The sequence below is a fragment of the Hibiscus syriacus genome, unplaced genomic scaffold, assembly GCF_006381635.1.
Source record: "Hibiscus syriacus cultivar Baekdansim isolate YM2019G1 unplaced genomic scaffold, ASM638163v2 tig00110391_pilon, whole genome shotgun sequence".
Lineage (NCBI taxonomy): Eukaryota > Viridiplantae > Streptophyta > Magnoliopsida > Malvales > Malvaceae > Hibiscus > Hibiscus syriacus.
The window spans coordinates 1,404,272-1,430,929 of NW_024062719.1; the positions used below are offsets into that span (position 1 = coordinate 1,404,272).

The 26,658-nt window shown below is 34.2% G+C and overlaps 1 protein-coding gene across 1 annotated transcript in view; it reads left to right on the forward strand.

The window, feature by feature from the left end:
* The first annotated feature begins 22,854 nt into the window (after nt 1–22,854).
* The window catches only part of LOC120123191, a 28,624-nt gene continuing 24,820 nt past the window's right edge, over nt 22,855–26,658 (forward strand). Inside the window, exon 1 of the mRNA XM_039142134.1 lies at nt 22,855–23,123. Coding sequence (XP_038998065.1) covers nt 22,855–23,123 — 269 coding nt within the window. The remainder of the gene's footprint in view (nt 23,124–26,658) is intronic.

The window sequence follows — 26,658 nt, forward strand, 5'->3', positions numbered from 1 at the left end:
TATACATATGCAAAGGATCAAGTATATGTCTCAAAAGACATTACACATGTTCCAAGGAATACATATATGTCCCGAAGGATTGCGTAGACCCTCGAATCTTGGCATGCCAACTATACCTCTAGCTCTCAGGACACATAACATGGGCATTAATATTTATGTTATCACACATTAATATATTTACCTAGTCACATAGTTCTTTCACATAGCTCATTGTCACATAAATCACATATCACATATACATATAAACATATGGTTCACTTACGTAGAACATTTTCATATGATTCACATATCACAGAGCTTATCACATAATAATTGTATTCTTTTTCATATAATCACATAGTTATATAATATTTCATATGCCATATACTTTCTCTTTCATATATCTCATGTCATGTATCATATCTTATGATCATGTAATCATGTTACTCATACTCACATAACTTCTACTCATAAGGTTCAACATCATTGAACTTAGTTCACTTTCCATATTATCGTACATTTATATAATCTTATATGTCATATCATTAACCTATAAACTTACTCATATACTCATATAACTATTATCCTTTATCCGGTAATCACATAGATCACATTTTATAACGTACACTATGTACATATAATAACTTATCTCATATCATATAACTTATGGTTTATACTTTTATATTAACATAAATTCTGTAACATATTATAGCCTATAAACATATATCACTTATGCATGTATTCATGTACACATTTTCATATAGTATATATATATAACTCCATGTTTTATATAATTACTTATCTCCCATCATTTATTTACTAATTTCATATATTTACCTAGTTCAGTTTCACATAGCTTATCACATATAAAAGTCTTCTAATAAATTATCATCAAAAGCTCCTATAATATCTCTCTATGGCTTCATAGATTTTTACTATATATCTTATTCATTATAAATTCATTTAAGCCTATAAATCTTTCCCATATAATTTATCTTACATGTTTATATAGTCACTTTCTCTTGTTATCACATAAGTCATTGGTATTTTACATAATTCGTGATCCTATAATTTATATCTCAGGTTCATATAACTCATATAACATTTTCCTATAATACATAAATCATTGCCATATAACACATATCATATAAATTCATACCACATAACAGGTAATTTGAACTAATCATATTCACGTAATATCAAACATAATCATACTTCTAATCATACAATCATATATTCAACATATTGGAAACAGACTTGTCGCAAGTCCAATTTCCATATACAATACATATATTCTAATAATACGCACTCACCTGGCCTCACTAGTCAATACCGATATGTTATCTTTTCCTTGATCAATCTTACTTGCCAAGTTCCGGAACTTGTTTAGGCTCTGTATCTACATAGTAATATATATTGATACTTATCAATATACTAATTAATATATTCTAAACTATCATTTCTAAACATAATTCTCTCATTTCCCACGTGGTTCCCTTATCTTATAAAAGGAATATAAAAATTTTCCTTGTCAAATGACCATTTTGCCCTTTAATTCCTTTAATAATTACTAACAACTTCTAGGAAATATTTCCATATAAATCATTGAACTATTCAATTATTCTACTTTAATCACCAAATTCCGAAACATTTCAATTTGTTCACTAACCTGATATTGAGGATGTTACATGACCCAACCCGAACTCGATTTTTTAAAAAAATCCGACATGATTAGGTCGCATTCTGGTCCCATGCCCATCCTTACCGATAACCCTTCATGACGCTTTTTACGACGATTGATGTAGTTTCACGGTGAATCATGAGACCTAAAAGTGTATTAAGCCTTTTTTATTGTCATCAACTTTTATGTTAATTTTTTCTTAGTTTATAGATCAAAATGGAAGAAAGGATAAAAGATGTCAAAAGGAAAAAAGGAAAAAAAATCAAATACAAAAACTTGTTATAAAATTTTTTCAAAAGAAAAAGCCTGCGTGACCAAAGTTAATGGGATTTGTATTTATGATCAATCTTTGACAATTTAAAGATAACAAATTTATCAGATATGAATTTTTCAAGTGTTTAAATATAATATGATTTCATTATTTTTAAGTGTTTAGATATTAATTTTTTTCAACTTTGGCCTTTTAGATATTAGTTTTTTTAAAATTTTAGCCCATTTTCCCTTTATTCACATTTTGGTCCTTAAATTCAATTTTTTTTGAAAATAATACCCTAAATCTGCGAATAATGGTCGAGATACCATATTCTCCATTTTCCAGCAACAATATCGTTCACATTTAACATGTTTCCTTTTCAAAATAATAAGAAAAAAGGTTTAATAATATCTAGGTCAAAGTACTTGACAGACCCCTCTATTATATAGATTAATTTAAATTAGTCAGTATACTATTAAAAGATCAACCCGTCTCTATAAAAGGAAAAAAAATAATAATAAAATAAAACTAAATTTTAACCGTAACATGTATTGTTTAATAGAGTTTATATTTTATAAAATTTTATGATTTTGCAAATATTGTTTTTGTTTGAAATCCGACTACAAATAAAAATAATAAATTTTATGCCATTTTTAAACAATAAACACTAACTCTATTAAAAATTATTAGTTTTTATCCTTTAATTAATACAGAGATCAACTTAATTTATTTAATAATAAATGAATTGATTTCAATTGACGGATATAATAAAGTAATTAAATTGATCTATCTAATAACAGTATTTTATAGTGATTTTCATAATAAAAAAATATTATCGTTTAACCCTATTTCTAATGTCACTTTTTAACTCATCTTTGCGTCAATAAAACCATGATGTGTTTCGCCTCATAAGCCAATTAATGTACGAATTAATGGAACACTTTTCTTCAATTCATTTATAGTGGGAGTAGGGATGGACATAGATCCAAATCTGAATTTAATTCGATCCGATCCGATCGAGTCGAGTTTTTTTTTTTAAATTGAGTTCGGGTTGAATTTGGGTTTAGGGTGAAAAATACCCAATCTTACCCGACCCGGAAAAAATATAATTTTACCTTATATATTTAAGAATAATTACAATAATACCCTCTATATATTATTTTTCAATTAAATCACTGTTTTTTTTGAATAAAAATAATATTTTTTTATTATTTCGAGTCGGATTAGATCGAGTTTGAATTTTATCTAAAAAAATCGGGTCTGATTTGAATCAGATGAATGGTATATATTTTTCGAATTAAGTAAGATCGAATGAATGATTCAAAATTTCAGATCAGTCGAATTGATCCAAACTTGACCCATACTCATCCCTAAGCGGGAGGCAAGTTGATTTAACCTTGAAGGTTTCCCTCGGTGCCACTTTGGGAAATTAAAATATCTTACTTTTATCATTTTATAATATGATGTCATCACACTTGATTTTTAGTATTATCATTAGTATTCAATTAATTAATTTATGAATACAGTAAAAATTATTATAAAAATATTTTATCCAATTAAATAAAGGATTAATTATTTCATTTATACATGAAATATATCAAATTATTAGTTTCATACATAATATTTTAAAATTCTTAGTTTCATACATGGTGTGTTATGACGCTAACGGGTTCACCCACTTCCTTCATAAAAAGTGACGTGAAACTTTGTGATCACTAACAAAATGACACGTGACACTTTAATATATATATATATATATTTAAAACATAAAACTCATTTCCCTTATTTTTCACGTGGATTTTAAACTATTTCATTTTTTCTTCTAAATGCGTTCAGACCTCTGTTCATAAAAGAGAAGTTCCATGATTTGAGGTGAATTAGAGAGAAGTTTAGATTACCCATTTCGATTTCTTTCAAACTGGGAATTTCTCAAATATGAAAAATGTTTAATCTGAGCGAGGTTCTTCGTCTTAGCATTTGGTTTGAGGTAAATAACTATTATCTAAAATTTGAAAACACATTCAATTTTTTTGTGTATTCGTTCTTTTTTATTTGAATGAATATTAGTATTTAGGGTTTTTCAGCGATTTTAAATAGTAACAATGTTTTCGTTTTGCTAATATTTTTGTAACATTCTTTATCTTTTAGATTGATTTCAGATAGTGATTAATCTTGCTTTTAGAGATTCAATTTTGGTCTAGATTTGAGAAAAGTGACTGAAAAGCAGAGAATATTTTAAAAGTGTAAGTATTATTTTATTCATCTTTTTTTATATAGAAATGCTTAAAAATCATATATAATATTGAGTTAAATTTGTTTTATTTTTCATCATGCATGCTTCTTGTATATAATAGGCTTGAAGTGCAAAATAATTGTAGACAAAACATTAATTATTATACACATAGGTGACAAATTTGTTAAGAAACCCAAATCTAGAATATGTTGGCAGAGATGAGGTTGAGAGGGTAATTAATAGAGATTTATTAAGTTATTTTGAGTTAGTTGATTTGGCACATAAGGCTGGTTATATAACAATAATGTGGTTTGACTATTTGGTATCAGGAGATACTTTAAAAAGATGGGCCCTTAGTTTGTTATGATGATACATCTTTTAGGACTATGATTTCACATAATAAGAAATGGTTATTGCATGTGTATGTTGAACATCAAGTGAATATCCCAAAATATGTAGATGAAGACCAATTAAGTGAAGATATTGAGATGCCTTGTGAGTCACATGTTGGTGATACATGTGATAGTACTGATGGACCTAACAGTTGTATAGGTGAGACAACAAATATTGATGGGTCTTATATATTAAATGAACAAAATTATTTAATTGATGCAAAATTAGTGACTTTAGTAAAATGATGAGTGCAGTAATGAGACAGATAATGAGACAATGGGCTTGACATGCATTGAAGTAGAAAGTAAAACAGAGGTTGAGGTAGAATCTTAGACTGAGCTTGAGGAAGAGGTTGAGGATGAGTGTAACGCCCCAAATCCTTGGTTAGTAGTTTCAGGGTAACCCAATAAGGCCTTAAGATAAATCCATTAACATTGTACGAAGTCATGAACCAAGTGGACTTTGGATTTAGGCTTGGTAGGGCATGACAAGGCATAAAAGGGACATTTTTAATCTTAAAACAAAAGAGGAAGGACTAAAAGTGTGAATAACCCCTCATTTGAATCAAAAGTTGAAATCTCTTAATTTATGGTGATGTAATCGTTAGGGAAGCACCAAATAATCCATTCAACTCCCCCACATTTTCCTACACTCCTTTGTTTCTTTCTTTCTTCTCCAACTTCTTCCTAACCGAGATACTTAAGAAAGATTAAAGCTTTGAGACCTTTTAAGCCTTACCCAACAATATCAAGGTAAGAAACTTAATTTCCTCTTTCCAAGCTTCATTTCAAGTCATCCTTTTTAAGTTTTGGTTATGGTAGCCAAATATGAGTTTTGTTGAAGTTTAAGAGAACATTAGTCATCTAGTCCGTTTTTGAATGATTTCAATCTTAGAAAGCATTTTTAATACCTTCCCAAGCTCCCAAACACATTAGTAATCCATGTGTTTAATTCTTGTCTATTGAGAGAAATTGGAGAAAGCTCCAAGTGTTAGGGAAATGAAAAATTCACCTTGGTTGAGTTAAACGAACTTCCAACAGCTTAGGACTCAAGATAACTCACTTCTAACTCATCTCTACTACAATGTAGATCATTACGTGTGTTTCGTTAGCTTGCATGAGTTATGAAACATGTTCATGGTAGATTCAACATCTAGTGTTTTGACCATGTTTATAAACCTATTATGACCCCTATTATCAGATATAACATTCTAATAACATTTGTGGAACTCAATAGGACTTTTGGGTGAATTAGAGGGTCATTTTCGTACCCAAAATAGGGTATTTCTAGGTGCGGGTATTAGTACTGGAAGAATAGTACCAAAATTGCTCTTTTGTATTGTTAGTCATTGGAGTATCGATATCGAGGGTAGAGTATCGATACTCCCCAATAGGGGTATCGATACTTAGGCATTTTTCAAAACATCGAAGCTAAGTTTGATATCGATACTCAGGAAAGTATCGATACCATAGACTAGAGGTATTGATACTCAAATTAAAGTATCGATAATAACCCTTTTTCTATTAGTCTTCAATAAGTCATTAGTATCGATACTTAGATATTGATATCGATACCCAGAGGTTAGTATCGATACTGAGGGGCTTAGTATTGATACCCATGAATACTTTTGGGTAAGAAACCCAAGGGTTTTAAGGGATAAATTTGAAAGACCCAACAATACCAGAAAGCCTTGAAATAAAACTACAAGTGAGAACAATAGTAAACTTAAAACAATTACAAACAATAATAACTAGGATGAAATAAACCTAGCCTTGTTTGATGCTTGAGAAACAGCCAGGAAACCCGAGTCACTTTAGCAGGCGACAATCATACAGTTTAGATATATCCCAGTTAGTGTCAAGGCGCTTTAGATGTAGTTGGGTGTAGATACCCCAAGACTTAATGGAGTAAGTTAATTGGGTGTACGTTTCCGATGGAGTTCCAAATCTCACCCTAGATCTTCGAGGATATTTTAGGAAAGCTGGAGGGGTGTGAGCTCTGAGATACAACACCCTCAACCATATCATGATGCCTACCTCAATATGTCATATCAGTATTTTATGTCATCATCCTTTGCTACTAGCATGCACATATAGTGAATGTATGTAGTAAAATATAATTATTAGTATGGAACTGAGCTAGAAAGTTCAGCGTACGAAATGTGTTTTTGTGCGTAGGTTCGTAGGAGACCATCTGTGGAGCGTTATCATCATCAGATATTCCAACCCAGCAGAGACTTTAGAGTACGTCTTGATTTGTATTAGAAGGCATGTATTATTGTAGACCTATTTTATATTTAGTCGTAACTCTATTTTTATATTAAACTTCATATCAATTTATGTTGAATATTTAGGAGATCCCCTGTATTTGTAACACATATTTATTATTTTTCATTTACATTGTTATGGATGATGTTTTATATAATGGTTTTTTTTAAAAAATATGGGTTAGCTACGGTGGTATTATGTGACACTTTAATCCATCGATCTTTAGGCCATACTGGATTAGAGTGTTACATTTACTGGTACTAGAGTGTCATGTTTAGTTGTTCCTAGGACCCGCGAGTTAGAGTTAATCAGCGTCTATACGTGTACATACCTCTAGAGAGTCAAGAGTACTATAAAGACCAAAATGATAATAATAACCTTTATTTCTTTCTAATTATAGAGAAAACTTATGGTATACGATCCAACATACAATCAGGATGGTAGGGATGAAAGTCATTCATCCCTAGAAGCCAACAGTGGTGATAAGTTCATCCCAGATACAAATGAACAGGAGGTACTTGTAGACGTGAGGATCGAGGAGAAAACCTTCTTTAGGGACTTTACTTCAGCCCTTAGACAGATCATTAAGTTTATACCTAGTGCTTGAGCTACACTATATCTCTCACCAGCATCACTAGCCTAACCCACAATAGTGCATCATGAGTCCCCTGTAGAGATCCTCAGTAGATATAAGACCATATACTTTCATGGTTTAAGGGACGATTACACCATAGAAGTTGACTAGTGGCTTAGGGAGACTCTTCGTACCGTCTGACAGCTGCACCTTACCCCTAAGGGTAAGCTTGAGTGTGTCACCACCCTACTTAAGGGTAAAACCATTGATTGGTAGGAGACGACATAGCTAGAACTAGAGTGGAGAGGTCATCATGGGAGATGTTCTTATCCGAGTTCTGCCATAAATACATCGGAGAGCAACATATCGATGATCTGAGGGATCAGTTCCTGTACCTAACTCAGGGGGATCACACTGTGATGGAGTATGAGAAGAAGTTCCTCAGACTGAGTAGGTATGCTCTAGAGTTGGTCTTGACATAAGAGCACATCTGTCATAGATTTAGACAAGGCCTAATAGTTAAGCGAGATAGTCTTCACTAAGTTATCCTACTAGGTAAAGGGAGTCGAGAAGGTCTTGATAGTTGAGCAAGGTAGTGGGTCAGTCCTGGAGAGTTATTAAGTTAGTGAGGCCATCATAGACTCCGTACAAGAGGGACAAAGGTTGTCAAGGTACGTTGAGATCCCTAGCAGTGCATGTGAGGAGTGCGAGACATAGTTCAGACTATGGAGATAGGTTTGAGTCTAGGAGGAGACCCTTGATGTTAGTATTCAGTGTGAGTTTTAGTTATTTAGCGAGAGTTTTCATACATCCGTTTTACGCTCATTATGGGAGGAGACACTCAAGGACATGTTACTAGGGATCTAGAGGTTGTTTTAGTTACAACTCCTTAGACCACTTTGTCAGAGATTATCCGGGGGTTTAGGGAGTGTATCTAGCATCTACCCAGAGGTCAACACTGTCCATACAGAGAGGTTGGGGGTCAGTGAGAGGTGGTAGTACTACATCTGGATAGTAGAGTAGAGGGATGACCAAATATGTGGTTAGTGCATAGTCGAGTGTAGCCTCTAGATAGTATGCGGTGAGAACCCAAGAAGAGTATGATGCAATAGACGCGATCAGGTACATTCACTGTATTCTCCATTCCAATTATTGCATTGGTAGATCTCAGTCCTCCCACTCTTACATTTGCTCTAACCTATTTTAAAAACTAGAAACCCCATATAAAGACTTAGAGGTAGTAATTCGAGTATCTAGCCCTCTAGGTCTAGATTTTATAGTAGACAAGATTCACCAATGATGCCTAGTAGAAATTTAGGGTCATACCTTCCTAGAAAACTTAATGCATTTAACTTCCGATATTTTAACGTGATCTTGAGAATGAATTGGTTATCAAAGCAAGAAACCAATTTAAAATACAAAGCCAAATAACTTAAAATCGGGGCAGATAATAGTACTAAGTTAGTAATGACTAGTGAAAAGTCGGGTCAATAAAGGATCGTGTCAGCTATGAAATCTTAGTGGATGATCGATCAAGGATGTGAGGCATTCTTAGTTTTTTTTTGTCGATACTTGAATTTTAGTTCCTACACTTTGGGATATTTGAGTAGTGTAAGGTTTCCCTGATGTATTCCTAGAAGAGTTATCGGGTTTACCACCTGATCATTAATTAAAGTTTAGCATCGAAGTAATATCTGTTTAACTTCGATGTCCATTGCTCCCCACTGTATTGTACTAAAACAATTAAAGACTCAAATTTAAGAGTTGCTAGATCAGGGCTTCATCCGATCGAACATCTCTCAGTGGGGAGCGTTGTTCTTATTTGTTAAGAAGAATGATGGGTTGATGAGGTTGTGTATCAACTTCATGCAGTTGAACAAGTTAACCATCAAGAATCGTTACCCACTTCCTAGGATAGACGATATCTTTGACTAACTAAGAGGAACGTGCGTGTTCTCTAAGATTGACTTGCGGTCAGGTTATTAGCAATTGAAAATGAATGATGTCGATGTGGAAAAGACAACTTTCAGGACGAGATTCAATAATTATGAGTTCTTAGTAATGCCATTTGGACTCACCAATGCCCCGGAGGCATTCATGAACTTGATGAACTGTGTATTTCACCCCTACCTAGATTAGTTCGTAATGGTGTTTATAAATGACATCATTGTGTACTCTGGATCAGAGGAGGAGAATGATCAACACCTTCACATCGCCTTGCATACACTTTAAGACCATTAATTATATGCTAAGTTTAGGAAGTATGAGTTTTAGTTTCCAGAGGTTTCATTTCTAGGTCATGTCATATCAGCAGACGGGATCTGAGTTAACCCTCATAAGATTCATACTATAATTGAGTGGGAACCACCTAAGAATATGTTAGAGGTACGTAGTTTCTTGGGTTTAGCTCGATATTATTGTCATTTCGTTCATGTTTTCTCGATAATAGCTGGCACACTGACCAAATTAATTTAAAAGGGAGTCCCCTTTGTGTGAGATAAAAAGTGACAAAAGTGCTTCAAGCAGTTGAAGGCCATCTTAACTTAGGCCCTAGTATTGACTTACCCAAATTTGGGTAAGGACTTCACAGTTTTTAGTGATGCTTAGTTAAATGATCTTGGATGCGTCTTGATGCAGGAAGGGAAGGTTGTAGCTTACGAATCGTATCAGCTTAAACCACATGAATGTAATTACCCCACCCACGACCTTGAATTAGCAACAATGGTATTTGCCTTGAAGATTTGGTGACATTACCTATTTAGTGAGAAATATCACATTTTCACTGATCATAAAAGTCTTAAGTATCTACTCACACAGAAGGAGATTAACTTAAGTCAACATATGTGGGTTGAGTTGCTTAAGGACTAAGACTATGTTATAGACTAACATTCAGGTAAAGCTAATGTTGTGGTAAACTCCTTGATCAAGAAGAAGATATTAGAGTTGCAAGCTCTTTTAGCACGTTTGAGCTTAACTAATGGCATTGGGTTTTTAGTTGAGTTGCGAGTCGGTTCGAAATTAGTAGGCGAGAACAAAAGATTACAAGGTTCAGATGACTAGTTAAGGGCTCAATTTGAGCAAGTTTGTCTAGGTGAAGCAATGGGTTTTGAGTTGTATGATGGGGGTATTTTGTACTTTAGGGGTTTAGGGTTTAATCATGGATATTGGATAGAGTGACCATGGACTTCGTGACAAGGTTACGCTTGACCAGAAAAAGTCACGATATAGTTTGGTTCATAGTAGATCGTTTGGCCAAATCAACTCATTTTCTCTCCGTTAAGATGGATTATACGTTAGAGAGGTTAGCTCAGTTGTGCATCCGTGAGATAGTGAGGTTGCACAGGGTACTGACTTCTATTATATCTGAAAGATATCCTTGATTCACTTCTTGGTTCTGGAAAGCTCTTCATGAATCCATGGTCACCAAACTAAATTTTTATACTACTTTCCACCCTAAGACAAATGGTCAGTCAAAACGTGTCATCCAGATCTTAGAGGACATGCTTAGGTGCACCATCATAGACCTCAAGAGTAGTTAGGAGGACTACCTGTCATTATTGGAGTTTGCTTGCAATAACAATTTTTAGTCGAGCATTCAGATGGCTTCATATAAGGCCTTGTACAGATTCAAGTGTAGAACTCCATTTTGTTAGAAAGAGCTCAACGACGGTCAAATAGAAGGTTCGGTTAATTCAGGTTTAGTTAATTCAGTGTCGGTTGAGAGAAACCTCATATGGGCATACATTTTATACATATATGAAGTGTAAGGATATTGACTTTGTAGTGGGGGACAAAGTATTCCTCAAGGTTTCTCCATGGAAGAAAGTGTTTCATTTTGGATGCAAAGGAAAGTTAACTCTGCGCTTCATAGGATCTTACGAGACATTAGAGAGGGTTAGACCATTGGCTTACCGGTTAGTCTGATCACCGAGCTAGAGCGTATCTATAATGTGTTTCATTTATCCATACTTATAAGATACTATTTTGATTTATCTCACATCATACCCCTAGAGTAGATCGAAGTAAGCCAAGACATGACCTATGAAGAAGAGCCAGTCAGAATCTTGACAAGAGATGTAAAAGAGATAAGGAATAAAAGGATTACTTTAGTGAATGTGCTATGGAGGAACTATGGCATTAAGGAAGTAACTTGGGAGACTGAGGAGGATATGCAGCTTCAATACCCTTACCTCTTATATCTAGATAAATTTCAATGACAAAATTTAAATTAAGAGGAAAGAGTTGTAACACCCCAAATTCTGGGTTAGTAGTTTCGGGCTAAACTGATAAGGTCTTAGGATAAATCCATTAGCAATGTGGGAAGTCATGAACCAGATGGATTTTGAATTTGGGCTTGATAGGGCCCAATAAGGCATAAAATGGATATTTTTAATCATAGGATAAAAAAGAAGGACTAAAAGTGTGAATAACCCCTCATTTGAATCAAAAGCTGAAATCTCTTAATTTGTGGTGATGTAATCGATAGGGAAAGCACCAATATAATCCATTCAACTCCCCTCACCTTTTCCCACACTCTTTTGTTTCTTTCTCTCTTCTCAATCTTCTTCCTCACTAAGAAACCTAAGAAAGGTGAAGCTTTGAGACTTTTTAAGCCTTACCCAACAATATCAAGGTAATAAACTTAATCTTATCTTTTCAAGAATCATTTCAAACCCTCCTTTGTAAGTTTTGGTTATGGTACCCAAATATGGGTTTTTTGGAGGTTTAAGAGAACATTAGTTATCCATCATATTTTTAAAGGATTTTAGTCTTAGGAAGTGTTTTTAATACCTTTTAAATCTCCTAAATACATTAGTAATCTATATGTTTAATTCTTGTCTAGTAAGTATCCCTAGTATGTCATATCAGTATTATATGCCTTCATACCTATGCCACTAGTATGCATATGTAATGAATGCATGTAGTATAGTACATTTATTAGTGTGATACTGAGCTTGTAAGCTCACTATTTGGAATGTGTTTCTGTACGTGTGTTCTTAGGAGATCGTCCGTGGTGTGTTATCATCATCATATATTCCAGCTCAACAGATACTTCAGAGTACGTCTTGATTTGAATTAGAGGGCATGTACTATTGTGGACCCATTTTATATTCAATTTTAACTCAGATTTTGTATTAAACTCCGTCTTGTTTCATTTTGAATATTTGGGAGCTCCTCTCGTATTTATAACACATATTTATTATGTTTTATTTATATTGATATGGATGACATTTTATATAATGGTTTTTAAAAATAAAATTTTTAGGTTAGCCACTTCAGTGGTCTCGTGTGGCACTTTAATCCATCGATCTCTGGGTCAGACTGAATTAGGATGTTACAATGAGATCAAGAGTGAGGGTAAAAGTGAGACTGGTAACTCATTTGATGATGATGGTTTAAGTTTTTATTTTTGCACATAGATGTGGTTATGGATCTAATGATAATGAAATTAGGGGAATAAATAAGAGTGTCTTAAGTTCTATGAGAAAAAAAATAGTAAAAAGTTGTCAAGTGATGTTGTGCATAGAGAGCCCATTTTTAAAGATGTTGCAACTGATCAGGCCTCAAATGTGAAAAAGGATAATAAGGGCGATAAGTCTGATAGTGAAGGAGATACAAATTATATTCATTCATCAGATGTTGGAAGTTATGAAAGTGGGAAAAATAAAAAAAGTTGTTTACCACAAAAATAACAAGATATTTTATGACCATTTTGATTCAATCCCTAGTTTAACTATTGGTTTGATTTTTCTAGCATAAGATAGTTCAAAGATGCTTTAGATAACTATGTTGTGTCAAAAATATTTGATTATAAACTTACGAGAAATTAGAGTGACATGGTTAATGGAAAATGTAAGGATGAAGGGTGTAATTGGAAGATTTATGTCTCTATTAATAGTAATGATGGATTTTTTAAGATCAAAAATTTGATTTGTCAACATGATTGTTCAATAACCTTTAAAAATTCAAAGGCAAATTACAAGATATAGACAAACACTTTTTTTTAAAAAATTGAGGATCATAATAAAGTTAACTTTGCAAGAGATGCGATACTTGACTAAGGAGGGTTTAAATGTTGATGTCTTTATTAATTTGTGTAGTAAAGAAAGGATGTGGGCTATGAATGAGATTAATGGGAGGGTTACATACAAGTTTGATAAGTTATTTGACTATGTTGCAACATTAAGGCAAGCTGACCCAAATTGCAATGTAGATCTAATGGTTGTAAGAACTAGTCCCAATCACTCTAAGATCGTCAGAAGCATCTATATCTATATTGGTACAATTAAAGAGGAATTCAAAAACTATTCTAGGCCAGTTATCAATTTAGATGATTTCTTTTTGATATATTCATTTAATGGAGAATTACTTAAATTTGTTGAAAGAGATGCAAACAATCAAATTTATCCAATAATTTGATATGATATAGAAGTGGATTCAAAGGAGTCATGAAGATGATTTTTGAAGAACTTGAAGATTGATATATATTTATGTGATGATTTAGGGTTCACTATAACGAATAATTCGCATAAGGTATGTAACAACCCAAATCTAGGGTTTAGAGTTTCAGGTTAATCCGAGAGAGGTTGAATAAACCCATTAGCCTTAAGAATGTCTTGGTCCAAGGGTTAAAGGGATTTAGACTTGAGTTGGGCCCATTATGTGCTAAAGAGGGTGATTTTAATCATATCATGGAAGTAGGAGGACTAAAAGTGCTATTAGACCAAATTTTAAAATAAAATCTAAACTATTTAATTTTGGGATGATCTCACGTCCAACACCCTTCTCTTTTTTTTCACCACTTTTGTCTTCTTCTTCTCCCAAAAGCCGTCATCTTTTTCCTTAGCAAGCTAGAAAATAGATGGCAACTTTTAGTCTTGCAAGCCTAGTTCAAGAATTCCAAGGTAAAAAATGAAACACACACCTTAAGAGCTTTAATTTAAGCCCCCAAACAAAAACTTTGAACCTTTGTAGCCATGAGTGGGTTTTAGTGGGGGTTAGGAAATCAAACATTCCTAACTCATTTTTTGTGGATTTAAGTTTTAGGAAGTGTCTTTAAGTTAAATCCAAGCTTCTAAATGAGTTAGTAACTCACTTACTTGTCTTTTATTAAATAAAGAGGTGAGAGAAGACTCCAAGGCTAGAGGTAAGGAGAAATTACACCTTGGGTGACTTGAAAGAGTTTCTAGCAGCTAGGAAACTAAGGTAACATATTTATAGTTTTTTCATACAATTTGTGAGTCATTAGGATGTATCTAGCTAGAAAGTTTTTGAGAATGAATGAGCTTCCATGGTGATCTCACAAAATTAATGTTATTAAAATGTTTGAAGAACTTTTACGACCCCTTATGTAATACCCCAAATTTTGGTTAGTGATCAAAATGTAAATTGTGAATGTTTGATGGCCAAAGTAAAAAATTAGGAAAAGTTTAAGGAACTAAGTGGTAATTTTCCCAAACATTTATTCCATTAATGGATATTTTAATATTGAGAGTGGGTTTTTTTTAATTCGGATTCTTGATCAAGAAATTGTGTTAAAAACTAGAAAGTGTTAAAGTTCGATAATAATTCGGTAAATCGGATCTAATAAAAAATTTAGCGAAAATTTGAAGGATGATAAATTAAGCTTAGAAATTTTATTTCCACATTTTGAAATGATGGAAAATAATATGGATCATTGGATTTGAAAATTTATTTCCATGTTTAATTTGGATCGTTGGATCAAACTGACAAGATTGTAATTTTTGGAAATTTTCTTGGTAAAATTGGAAAAGGGTAAGGTATTTTGTTCATCTTTGACTTTGGAATATGATAAAGGTTATGTGGCTTGATATTATGGTAAATATCAAGTTTCATTAATGGTAAAATGGACATTTCACATTAAATGAATTTAAAATTCAACTAAGCTTAATATAAGGTAAATTAACATGAAATTCATTAGAAATTTCATGAAAACTTAGCCATTGTCATCTAACATTTCGTTCTCCCCATGAACAAGGTAAGATAATTTTTATTTTTCATTTTTGATCAAATTTCTTTGGATTTTGGAAAAGTTTCAAATTGTTGTGTTCAAAGATTATTGTTTGCTAATTTAGTTTGAGTTCAAAGATCTCAAATTATAGGGTTTATGTTCCCATTAGGTTTTATGAAATTGATGAAGGGTTTTGATGTTATTGAGGTTGTAGAATCATTTCCAAGCATGATTGATGATTAAAATCACTTGTATATGACCATATGAACATATGAAGTTTCGGCATAGCCCTAATCTTTGGAGAAAAAGTTTAGGGTTTTTATTGTAGAGATTTTATAAGGTTAAATAAAAGTTGATTTCATGCTTGAATTGAATCAAAATCTAGTAAAATCATGAAAACTCTAATCTTGAACATACAAAACATTCGACCTTGACTATAGAAGATGAAATAAATTATGGAAAAATTATGTAGGGGTTGGAAATGATGTAGGAAGTATTCTGCAAGCCTTAGAAAATATTGGGGACCATTCTGTAATTTTTTGAAAAGTTAGGGGATCAAATTGGCAATTTTGGAAAAGTTTCAAATTGTTGTGTAATTGTTCATTAGTTGAGGTTCTATTCTGGAAATTAATGTTTGAGTGTTTAAATTAAAGTTAGGATGTGAAATTAGATTATTTTGGAATCCTTGTAAAACTTGAGGTTTATATCACAAATATGGAAAGGTTGGGAGCTTAAGTGAAAATGTTATGTGAAGTTGGGATAAAAAGGAACTTGAGTGGTCAATTAGAAGTATTAAGGTCAACATTTATGTTGTGACTTGGAAATTATATCGAATAAGCATCGAAAAATTTGTTAGGAATTTATTTTCCAAAGTATGCCTATGTTAGTAAGATTCTAACATTTGGATTGTATATGTTTGGTAATGATGTTCATTTAGATTGAGTGCTTGAAATCCAGATCAAATATTATTAAAGCTAAGGAGAAGCTTAAGGATGAAATGGGAAATTCTAAGGAAGTTTGCAAGCTAAGGATAACAGGTGAGTGCAAATTTAATTTGTCCTTATGTTATCGAACAAACATTGGCTTGCGATGAGTCAGTGACAGAGTTACTATGGTAAGAAGTGACTCCTAAAATGTTATGTGATTTGTAATGCATGCATATATGTGCATTTGGCGAGCTAATAGAATTAGTGACAAGCAGAAAATGCAAATTGGTGAAGTCTGCGTAGAAATTTAGTTCAAGACAGTAAGTTTAGAAACTCACCATAAATTCTAAAAAATGATTAGAGGATAAATTTTATACCGTTGGATTTGTATATCAATTTAGTTTTTTTAGAATAAACATAAACTTATTCCAAGCTGTATACACAAAGATATGAATTTTTAACCGATGATTGGTCAGAAAATGGGGAAGCATATTATGCTAAAAACATATTCTGTCAGTTAATTTTGAAAATTTATCATAAATTGAACAAATTGAACTAGAATGATTTCCTTATATGGATAGATTCGTATTCGAGTATAGTTTCCATTGGTATAAATGGAATAATTTTTAAATGTATATATTAATACAAAATATTATTTCTTTAAAGGCAGTGCAAATTCCCAGGATATAAAATTATGACCAATTTTGGGATTTAACCAAATTAGAAGCAAATGATCAAGTTAAATATTAGTGAGGCTTATATTTTGACTTGTATATAATGTCAAAATGAGTACAATGCAAGCATAACATTATACATGGATGTTCTATACATCATCGGGTAGGACTTGCGATGAGTCTACCTTAATTATGTTGTCATGATATTTATGTCATTCATCATATATCTGATATATTCTAAATATGTCAAAGGTTGAATATAGAATGCATTGATCACTTATTATATATATGATTTTTATCATGAATATATATGATGTTTATTATGAATATTATTTCGGGTATGAACTGCCAAATGTTAAAACTATATTAATATACATTGCCATGGATGAAATAAAAAAATAGACTATATGCCCAAGTAAGTCATTGAGGGACAAGGTATAGTTGACATACCATAGAGTATAGAAGCTGTAGGTTTATATTAGCACTAGTGTGTAAGGTCACTAAGTGCAGGTGGAGGGCACAACCTTATGTGTCATATCCAGATTAGCACTAGAGTGTAGCAGAGGGCACAACCTTATGTGTCATATCCGGATTAGCACTAGAGCGTAAGCTTAGTGCAGGTTTAGCACTACGGTGCATATATTTGACTCGAACACTGAGGGTCCTTGGAGTTTAAATTGGGCTATGGTTTATTGGTTAATAAATTATAAACAGGAAAATAAGCTTACGAGCTTATGGAATAAATGACAAGTATATTGGTAAGAAATTTTATATAATGTTATATCGATCATGTTAATTTATGGTAACATGGTTGGAATGCAGGTAAAGTGATCACATTGCATTAAATATTATTACTCATTTATATTTATATGTTGCATTTCTTTGAATATTTATATGATTGCCTCACTAAGTGTATACTTAGCGTGTGATGATTTTAATGCGTAAGAAAAAGGAAGAAAAATGAGTAAGGAGGTGAGCTTGGCATCAATCACCAAGAAAATATTTACAGCTAACAATGATGACATCCTACTGTGTTCTAAAAGTCTTGGCATGTATACAAGAATGAAATGTCTGCAATTTCTTAATATAGCTAGTATTAAATATAATTCATAGTATAAATTAATATTATGATATTAAACTATGCTTAAAAAATTATTTGGGTTTTAAATCAAACTGTTAGACAATCTTATTCATTTTATGAAACATAACATAACTGTCTATCACTACTTGAAACTGGTTTTGAATTGGTAACAAAAAAATATTATATTACAATTTTTCTCTAAATAATTATTTTATAATAATTGTTTAAGTTATGAAACTAGTGATGTTTAAATGGAAGAAAATTTTACTCAGTTCAATTAAAGAAATTTTTTGATTTTTTGATGTGATGTTTGTAACTTGTATTGGGCTGCGTATGTGAGTTATGGGTGTTACACCTTATATCTTACATAAGATTTTAAGAATAGTTGGGAACCTCAATGAGAGATTTAGGATAGTTTAATGATCAAATTTTGTGCCTTACTAAGGCATTTCTGGGAAAGAGTATCGATACTAAAGGAACTGTATCAATATTATTCTTCAGATGCAAGAATAAAAGGTTTTGGGGGTAGAAGTATCGATATTATTTCAATGAGTATCGGTATTGTGGGTTGGGTCTCAATACTCGTAAGATAATATCATAATGAGATCACTTAACACATTCCAATACACAATTTTGGTACCGATACCCACAAGAGTATCGATACCGATATCGGTACTCTCCATAGGGGTATTGGTACTCAACTATGTTTCCAAAACATCGAAGCAAAAATTGGTATCGATACTTAATCTAGTATCGATACCCTAGCTTGAGAGAATTGATATTGTCCAACATTATCGATACCATCCCTTAACCTAAGCTCATTTTAACCCGACAGTATCGATACTCAAGAATAAGTATCGATACCCATATATATTTTTTGGCAAGAAGCCTGAGAGATTTAGGAAGGGTAATTGAGGGACCCAAGAATACTATAATATCCTCGAGTAAGACTTCAAGTGAGAACCCTTATTAATGTCTAATTACAACTAGAAACACCATTAATTAGGACAACATAAAACTAGCATTGGTTGACGCTCGGGAAATGGCAAGGACACCCGAGTTACTCTAGTCGATGATGATAGTATCGCAGTATAAACTGTCTAGATATCCTTAGGTAGTGCGCAAGGAACTTAAGACTAACCATGGCACAATGTCTCAACACTCACATTGTTCAGATATTCGACGTAGTAATTCTGGATCCTCACCCTAGGTAGACTAGAGGGGTGCGTGAGCTCCGAGATGCAGTAATCCCTCAATCGTACCATGACGTCTACCCTAGAGTAGCGTGAGTATACAAGCATACTCACTTTACTTATTGCACTTGATAGTATGAGCATCGATAAACACTCTTAGTATGATTTTATCATTAGTGTGGCACTGAGCTAGTATGCTCAACGTTTAGAATTTTGTTCTGTTCGCATGTATCAAGATGAGAACTTGAGGAGCTAGTTGCTTTGCAAATGCTCCAAACCACCGAGCAGTTAAAGTAAATCTTGAGTCTTACTCATTTAGAGGGCATGTATTATTCATAGACCTTCATATATTCAAGTCGTAACTTATTTGACAATCGTTTGTATTATTTTGAGATACATATTTTGGGAGCTACCCCTTACTACAAACATGTATTAATTTTATTTTTCTTTATAAATTTTAAATAAGAAATTTTTCGTTGGTTGCTCTAGTGGTCTCGTGTGACATTCTAATCGGTCGAATGAATGTCATATCAGATTAGGCTGTTGCATCTAGTGATATCAGAGCGCCAGGTTAAGTCAGTTTCTAGGACTCATGGGTTAGAGTTAGTAAGAGTCTAGAAGTATACATACCTCTAATGAGTTGAAAGTACCTTTATGTATAAAATAGCTATAATGACTACTCGTCTTGTCTTAATTTTCAAAGTTTATCCATGAGCGACGACACTAATCCTAGCCACAAGGGTAAAGTATATAGTGTAGCTTCCTTGGCGGGTGATTCTGGGGAAGTGTTTTCCCTAGATACTAAGCTTGAGGATCAGGGGGACGTTCGGGTCGATGAGGTAACCTTTTTTTGAGACTTGACCTCGACCCTCAGGAAGATCATGCCCATACATAGGATTCTAATTGTACCACCTGCTACACCTGTACTGCCAAATCTCAGTCGAGAGACTCCGTAGGTACCGAACAATAGATTTTTATAGATTTTGGAGATGATGACCCTATAGCTACAGATTAGTGGCTGAAAAAGACCATCCATATGCTTAGGCAGATACATCTTACCCCTGAGGGTAACCTAGAGTACATCACCTCCTTGCTAAAGGGTGATGCCATAGACTGGTGGGAGACCATCGAGCTGGATATAGAGCCTGAGAAGCCTATGTGGGATATATTCTTATCCGATTTCAGGCAAAAGTACATTAGGGAGGCCTATACTGACGATATAAGAGACCAGTTCCTCCATATGACTCAAGAGGACCATTTGATGATGGAGTATGAGAGGGAGTCCCTTTGATTGAGTCGATATGCTCTGGAATTAGTAGCATCAGAGTATCACCGCTAAATTGGTTTAAGGAGGGCCTCCACCTTGACATTCTTACTCACCTAGTTCTTGACCCATTTTGGGTCTTCTTCGAGTTGACTCGTTAGACATAAGTGCTCGATAGTGATTTAGGGATGAGATCCAGAGCTTTAGTTGTCACTACAATACAAATTTAGAGGATGGATGAGTCTTTGCAACCTACACAGGCACCGACCAAGAGGGTTAAGAATTCGTAGGGATCGTAGAGGACCCTAGAGACCGACTTAAAGCACGGACCGTAGATCTGTGGCTAGTGCCAGTAGATCTGTGGGGACACCATATCCAACTTGTCAGACTTGTGAGAAGAGGCACACTGAGACGTGCCACGTTAGGACTCGAGGGTACTTCATTTGTGGCTCACTAGACCATTTCATTTAGGATTACCCAGGGGCACAGAGTGGGGCCTCGATACTAACTCAGAGACCCTTACAGTCAGTACTGAGAAGCCGAGGGCCTTTGAAAGGTGGTAGTTTTACTTCCGGTCAGTACAGTAAAGGTGCTACTAGATTCGTTTCAGGTTCGTTTCGTCACGTAGCCTCCCGTTAATATGTCATCCGAGCCTAGGAAGAGTGTGAACTCATTGATGTGATTTCATGTACTTTCACTATGTTTTCTATTCCGGTTATGGCACTAGTAGACCCAGGATCCACCCACTCTTATATATGTTATGACTTAGTTTGAGAAAGAAACCTAGCAGTCGAGGACTTAGAGATAGGAGTTCTAGTCCCCTAGGGTTGGACGTCTTAGTTGAAAAGATCCACTGCCAATGCTTAGTGGAAATTTAAGGTGGAATTTTGCCAAACGATCTAATTTAGTTTCCATTCTTAGAATTTGACTTGATATTGGGTATAGATTGGCTTTCGGATCATGACACCAGTTTGAGGTGCAAGGCCAGACAACTTAAAATAAGAAAGGTTAATGGAATCAAAGTTGTAATTATTAACGAGAAGCCAAGGAGCATATGGATTGTTTCAGTTATAAAGGCACAAAAGATGATAGATAGAAGTTGTGAAACTTTCTTGGCTCATATAATCAACACCCAAGTCGTTGTTCTGAGTCTAGAGGTTATCTGAACTATACGTGATTTCCCAAATGTGTTTCTAGAGGAATTGTCAGGTTACCTCCTGATCGAGAATTAGAGTTCGGCATTGAATTTTTTTTGGGTTTTTCTTCGGTGTCCATTGCTCCTTACCGCATGGTGCCAATAAAGCTAAAGAAGTTGAAAACTCAAATTCAAGAATTTTTGAAGAAGGTTTCGTTCGCCCAAGCATTTCCCCTTGGAGAGCACTGGTCCTCTTTGTCAAAAAAAGAACAGATTGATAAGGTTATGCATCGACTACTGTCAATTAAAGAAGTTAACCATTAAGAACCGATATCCCCTTCCAAGAATCGATGACCACTTTGATCAACTCAATGGAGCGTGCGTATTCTCCAAGATAGACTTGAGATCAGGATACTACCAGTTGAAAGACAAGAATGTTGACATAGCCAAGACATCATTTAAAATTAGGTATGGTTACTATGAGTTCCTCGTAATGTCGTTTGGACTCACCAATGCTTTGGAGACATTCATGGACTTAATGAATAGATTTTTCCACCTGTACTTGGACCAGTTCGTAGTGGTCTTCATAGATGACATCCTAGTGCATTACGATCCGAGGAAGAACATGATCAACACCTCTGTATAGTTCTGCAGACCCTTCAGGAGCGACAATTGTTTGCCAAGTTTGGGAAGTGCAAGTTTTGGTTATCCAAGGTTGCATTTTTTGGGCATGTAGTTGTAGCAGATTGTATTCGGGTTAATCCTTAGAAGATTCAAGTTGTATTAGAGTGAGAACCTCTGAGGAATGTGACCGAAGTGTGCAGTTTCTTGGGCCTTATCGGGTATTACCATTTATGAAAGGTTTTTCGATGATTGCTGCTTCGATGACTAAAATACTTCAAAAAAGAGTTACATTCGCATGGGAAAAAAGCCATGTTTTGAGTAGTTGAAGACTATATTAACCCAAGCTCTCGTCTTAACCTAGCCAGAGTCGGGAAATGATTTCACCATTTTTATTGATGATTCGCTAAATAGACATGGTTACGTTTTGATGCAAAAAGGGAAAGTGGTGGCATACGTATACTGTTAAATCAAGTCTCATTATCGAAACTACCCCACCCACGATTTAGATCTTGCGACAATAGTCTTCGCTATAAAGATATAGAGACACTATCTTTTTTGGTGAAAAGTGTCACAACTTCACCGATCACAAAAGCCTCAAGTATCAGATGACGCAAAAAGAGTTGAATTTGAGACAGCTTATATGGGTTGAGTTGTTGAAAAACTATAATTGTGTGATTGATTACCACCCAGGGAAGGCAAATGTAGTTGTCGACGCGTTGAGCAGAAAGCCGATGTCAAAATTGAGGGTGTTGTTAGCATGCCTGAGATTATCTAAGGATGATGGGTTATTAGCCAAGTTACGAGTAGAACCTGAGTTTGTGAGCGAGTTTAAAAGATTACAGATCTCTGATAGCCATCTAAGGGATCATGTGGGGTAAGTTCACAGAGTCAAGGCCACGAGATTTGAATTACGAAAGGGAAATGTACTTTTCTTTAGGGGTTGGTTATCTGTTCCTAATGATGTGCAGTTGCATAGTAAGATACTCTATGATTCCCATTGTAGTCCCCTCTCAATATATCTGGGTAGTAATAAGATGTACCAAGAACTTCAGTCGTTGTATTGGTGGCCGGGGATGCAGAGAAAAGTACCTGAATTAGTTGCTAAGTGTTTAGTATGCCAGCAAGTCAAAGCGGAGTACTAGGTTCTTTCAGGGTTGCTTCAGCCGATTCAAATTTCACAGTGGAAATAGGACAGAGTGACTATCAATTTTTCATGGAATTACTGGTGACTAGACAAAGGCACAATGTTGTGTGGGTTATAGTTGACCGATTAACCAAATCAGTTCATTTCCTTTCAATTTCAGATGGATTTCACTTTAGTGAGGTTGACTCAACTCTACATCCGTGAGATAGTGAGATTGCATGGAGTTTCAACTTTGATCATATTCGATAGAGACCCGTTTCACTTTCCGATTTTATAAAGTTCTCTACGAAGCCTCAGGTACCAAACTCCACTTTAGTACCCATTCTATCCTCAGATGGACATACTGTCATAATGTGTTATTAAGATCCTATAGGACATGCTTAGGTTCACTATCATAGACCTTGAGGGTAGTTGGGAGGACCACTTGCCACTAGTAACGTTTACCTACAATAATAGTTACCAGTCTTGTATCCAGATGGCTCCATATGAGGCTTTCTATGGATGCAAATGTAGAACTCTTCTTTGTTAGACCAAGCTCAATGGCGGGAAGATGTATCCAGATTTGATTAAAGAAACTGAAGAAAATGTTTGGTTAATTTAGAGTCTATTGAAGGAAGCATCTGATAGGCGAAGGCCGTATACGAACTTGAAACATAGGATATTAAATTTACCATAGGAGACAAGGTGTTTCTCAAGGTGTCTGTGTAGAAGAAAGTACTTCGGTTTGGACGCAAGAGGAAGTTGACCACGCGCTTCATAAGATCGTATAAGGTACTTGAGAGAGTTGAACCTGCATCTTATCTTTTGGCTTTACCCTTGGAGTTGGAGCGCATTCACAACGTGTTTCATGTATACATGCTTAGAAGGCATCGTTCCTATCATTCTCACATTATACCCTTAGAGAAGATCGAGGTAAGTCAAGATATCACTTATGATGAAGAGTCGATAAGAGTCTTGGCACGAAAAGTAAATGAGTTAAGGAACAAGAGAATTCCTCTAGTAAAATTTCTATGGAGGAAATATGGAGTCGGTGGGGCAACTTGAGAAAACGAGGATATGTAGCAGCAGTATCCGTATCTATTCTATTAAGGTCAATTTTGAAGATAATTTCTTATTAGAAGGGGAGAGTTGTAACACTTCAAATATTAGGTTAGGAGTTTCAGGTCAATCCGAGAGATGTCGAATAAACCCATTAGCCTTAAGAAAGTCTTGGTCCAAGAGTTAAAAAGGTTTGGGCTTGAGTTTGGCCCATTATGTGATAAAGAGGGTGTTTTCAATCATAACATGGAAGTAGGAGGACTAAAAGAGATATTAGATCAAATTTCAAAACAAAAGATAAAATCTTTAATTTTGGGATGATCTCACGTCCTGCACCCTTCTCTTTTTCTTCATCACCTTTGTCTTATTCTTCTCCTAAAAACCTTCATCTTCTTCCTTAGGAAGCTAGAACAAAGTTGGAACTTTTAGTCTTGCAAGCCTAGTTCAAGAATTCCAAGGTAAGAAATGAAACCCACACCTCAAGAGCTTTAATTTAAGCCCCCAAACATAAGGTTTGAATCTTTATAGCCATAAATGGGCTTTAGTGGGGGATTTAGTAAATAAAACGTTCCCAACTCATCTTTTGTGGATTTAATTTATAGAAAGTGTCTTTAAGTTAAATACAAGCTTCTAAATGAGTTAGTAAGTCACTTGTCTTTGATTGAAGAAATAGGTGGGAGAATGCTCCAAGGCTAGAGGGAATGAGAAATTGCTCATTGGGTGATTTAAAAGAGTTTTCAGCAACTAGAAAACTAAGGTAACATATTTACAACTCTTTCCTACCATTTGTGAATCATTAGGATGTATCTAGCTAGAAAGTTTGAGTTTTTGAGCATGAATGAGCTTCTATGGTAAATTTCACAAAATTCATGTTATTAGCATATTTAAAGACCTTTTATTACGCCTTATATCTCCCATAATATTTTAAGAACAATTAGGAACCTTAATGGGACATTTAGGATAGTTTAATAAGCAAATTTCGTGCCTTACTAAGGTATTTCTATGCACAAGTATCAGTATTAGAGGAACAGTACCAATATCGTTCTTCAAAAGCAAGAACAAAGGGATTTTAGGGGCAGAATCATCAATAATCTTTCAATTAGTATTGATATTGTGGGATGGATCTCGATACTCATAGGGTAGTATCAATACATTGATCACTTAGCACATTCCAGTGTATAATTTTGGTACCGATACCCACGAGAGTATCGGTACTGGTACTTGTACTCTCTATGGGGGTATCAGTACTCAACTATTTTTACAAAACATCGAAGCAAAAATTGGTATCTATACTTTATACATGCATCACAAGACTCACATCAAAGGAAGAAGTAATAACTCTTCCAAATGATCCACTCGTCCAAGCATTGGAAGAGAAGATCAGAACAGAAGCAGACTTGATACAACTTTTTGAATGGGATCCTGATCTTATTTGGTCAATATGTCTTCTGGATATACGACCGTCTGTCTCTTATCTTTCCAAAGGTTCTTGAATCGCATCAATCCGATATCGGGAACTAAGATATGACCATTTTATAAAAGACGGTGCATGCAGGAAATCCTATACGAGATTAATATGTGATTTTGTAAATATTACGAATTTTCAATAATTATATTGATTATTTGTAATATAATTTAATATAGGATGAAGAATTATCTTTTAGGATCAGACTTATTATTTTATTAGGAATTAAAGTTGGGTTAAAATAATATTTTTAGTTATTATTATTTTATTAGGAATTAGAGTTAAGACATGTTTAGTTTATTATTATTTTATTCTTTAGTTATTTAGGACCTTTAGAACTCAGCCCCTATATAAAGGAGGGTTCATTTAACTTTGTAAATCAAGATTTCTTTGATTAATAATACAACGAGAGTTTGTTTTTGCAAGTGTTGATTGCCTTGTGCCTTCGAAGCTTCTTCTCCTTGAGTTCTTTCAAGTTCTTGTGAGGGAGATTAATCTTCACACTCTAATTTTCCTTTTCATCGTGACTAGGAGGGTTGGTTAGAGCTAAATTATCGTGTTTGCCTTTTCATTGCGACTTGGAGGGCTCGATAGGACACTTATCCATCTATTTTCCACAAATCCATCAACACCATCAATCATCTTTACCGTTCACCTTCATAAGGAAGATCTTTTGATTTCTTGGTTATCTTACTTTATTTTCAATTTCTTTATCTTATTCTAATCTTGTTTCTTACCTTATTTCCAGCACTTAAAATAAAC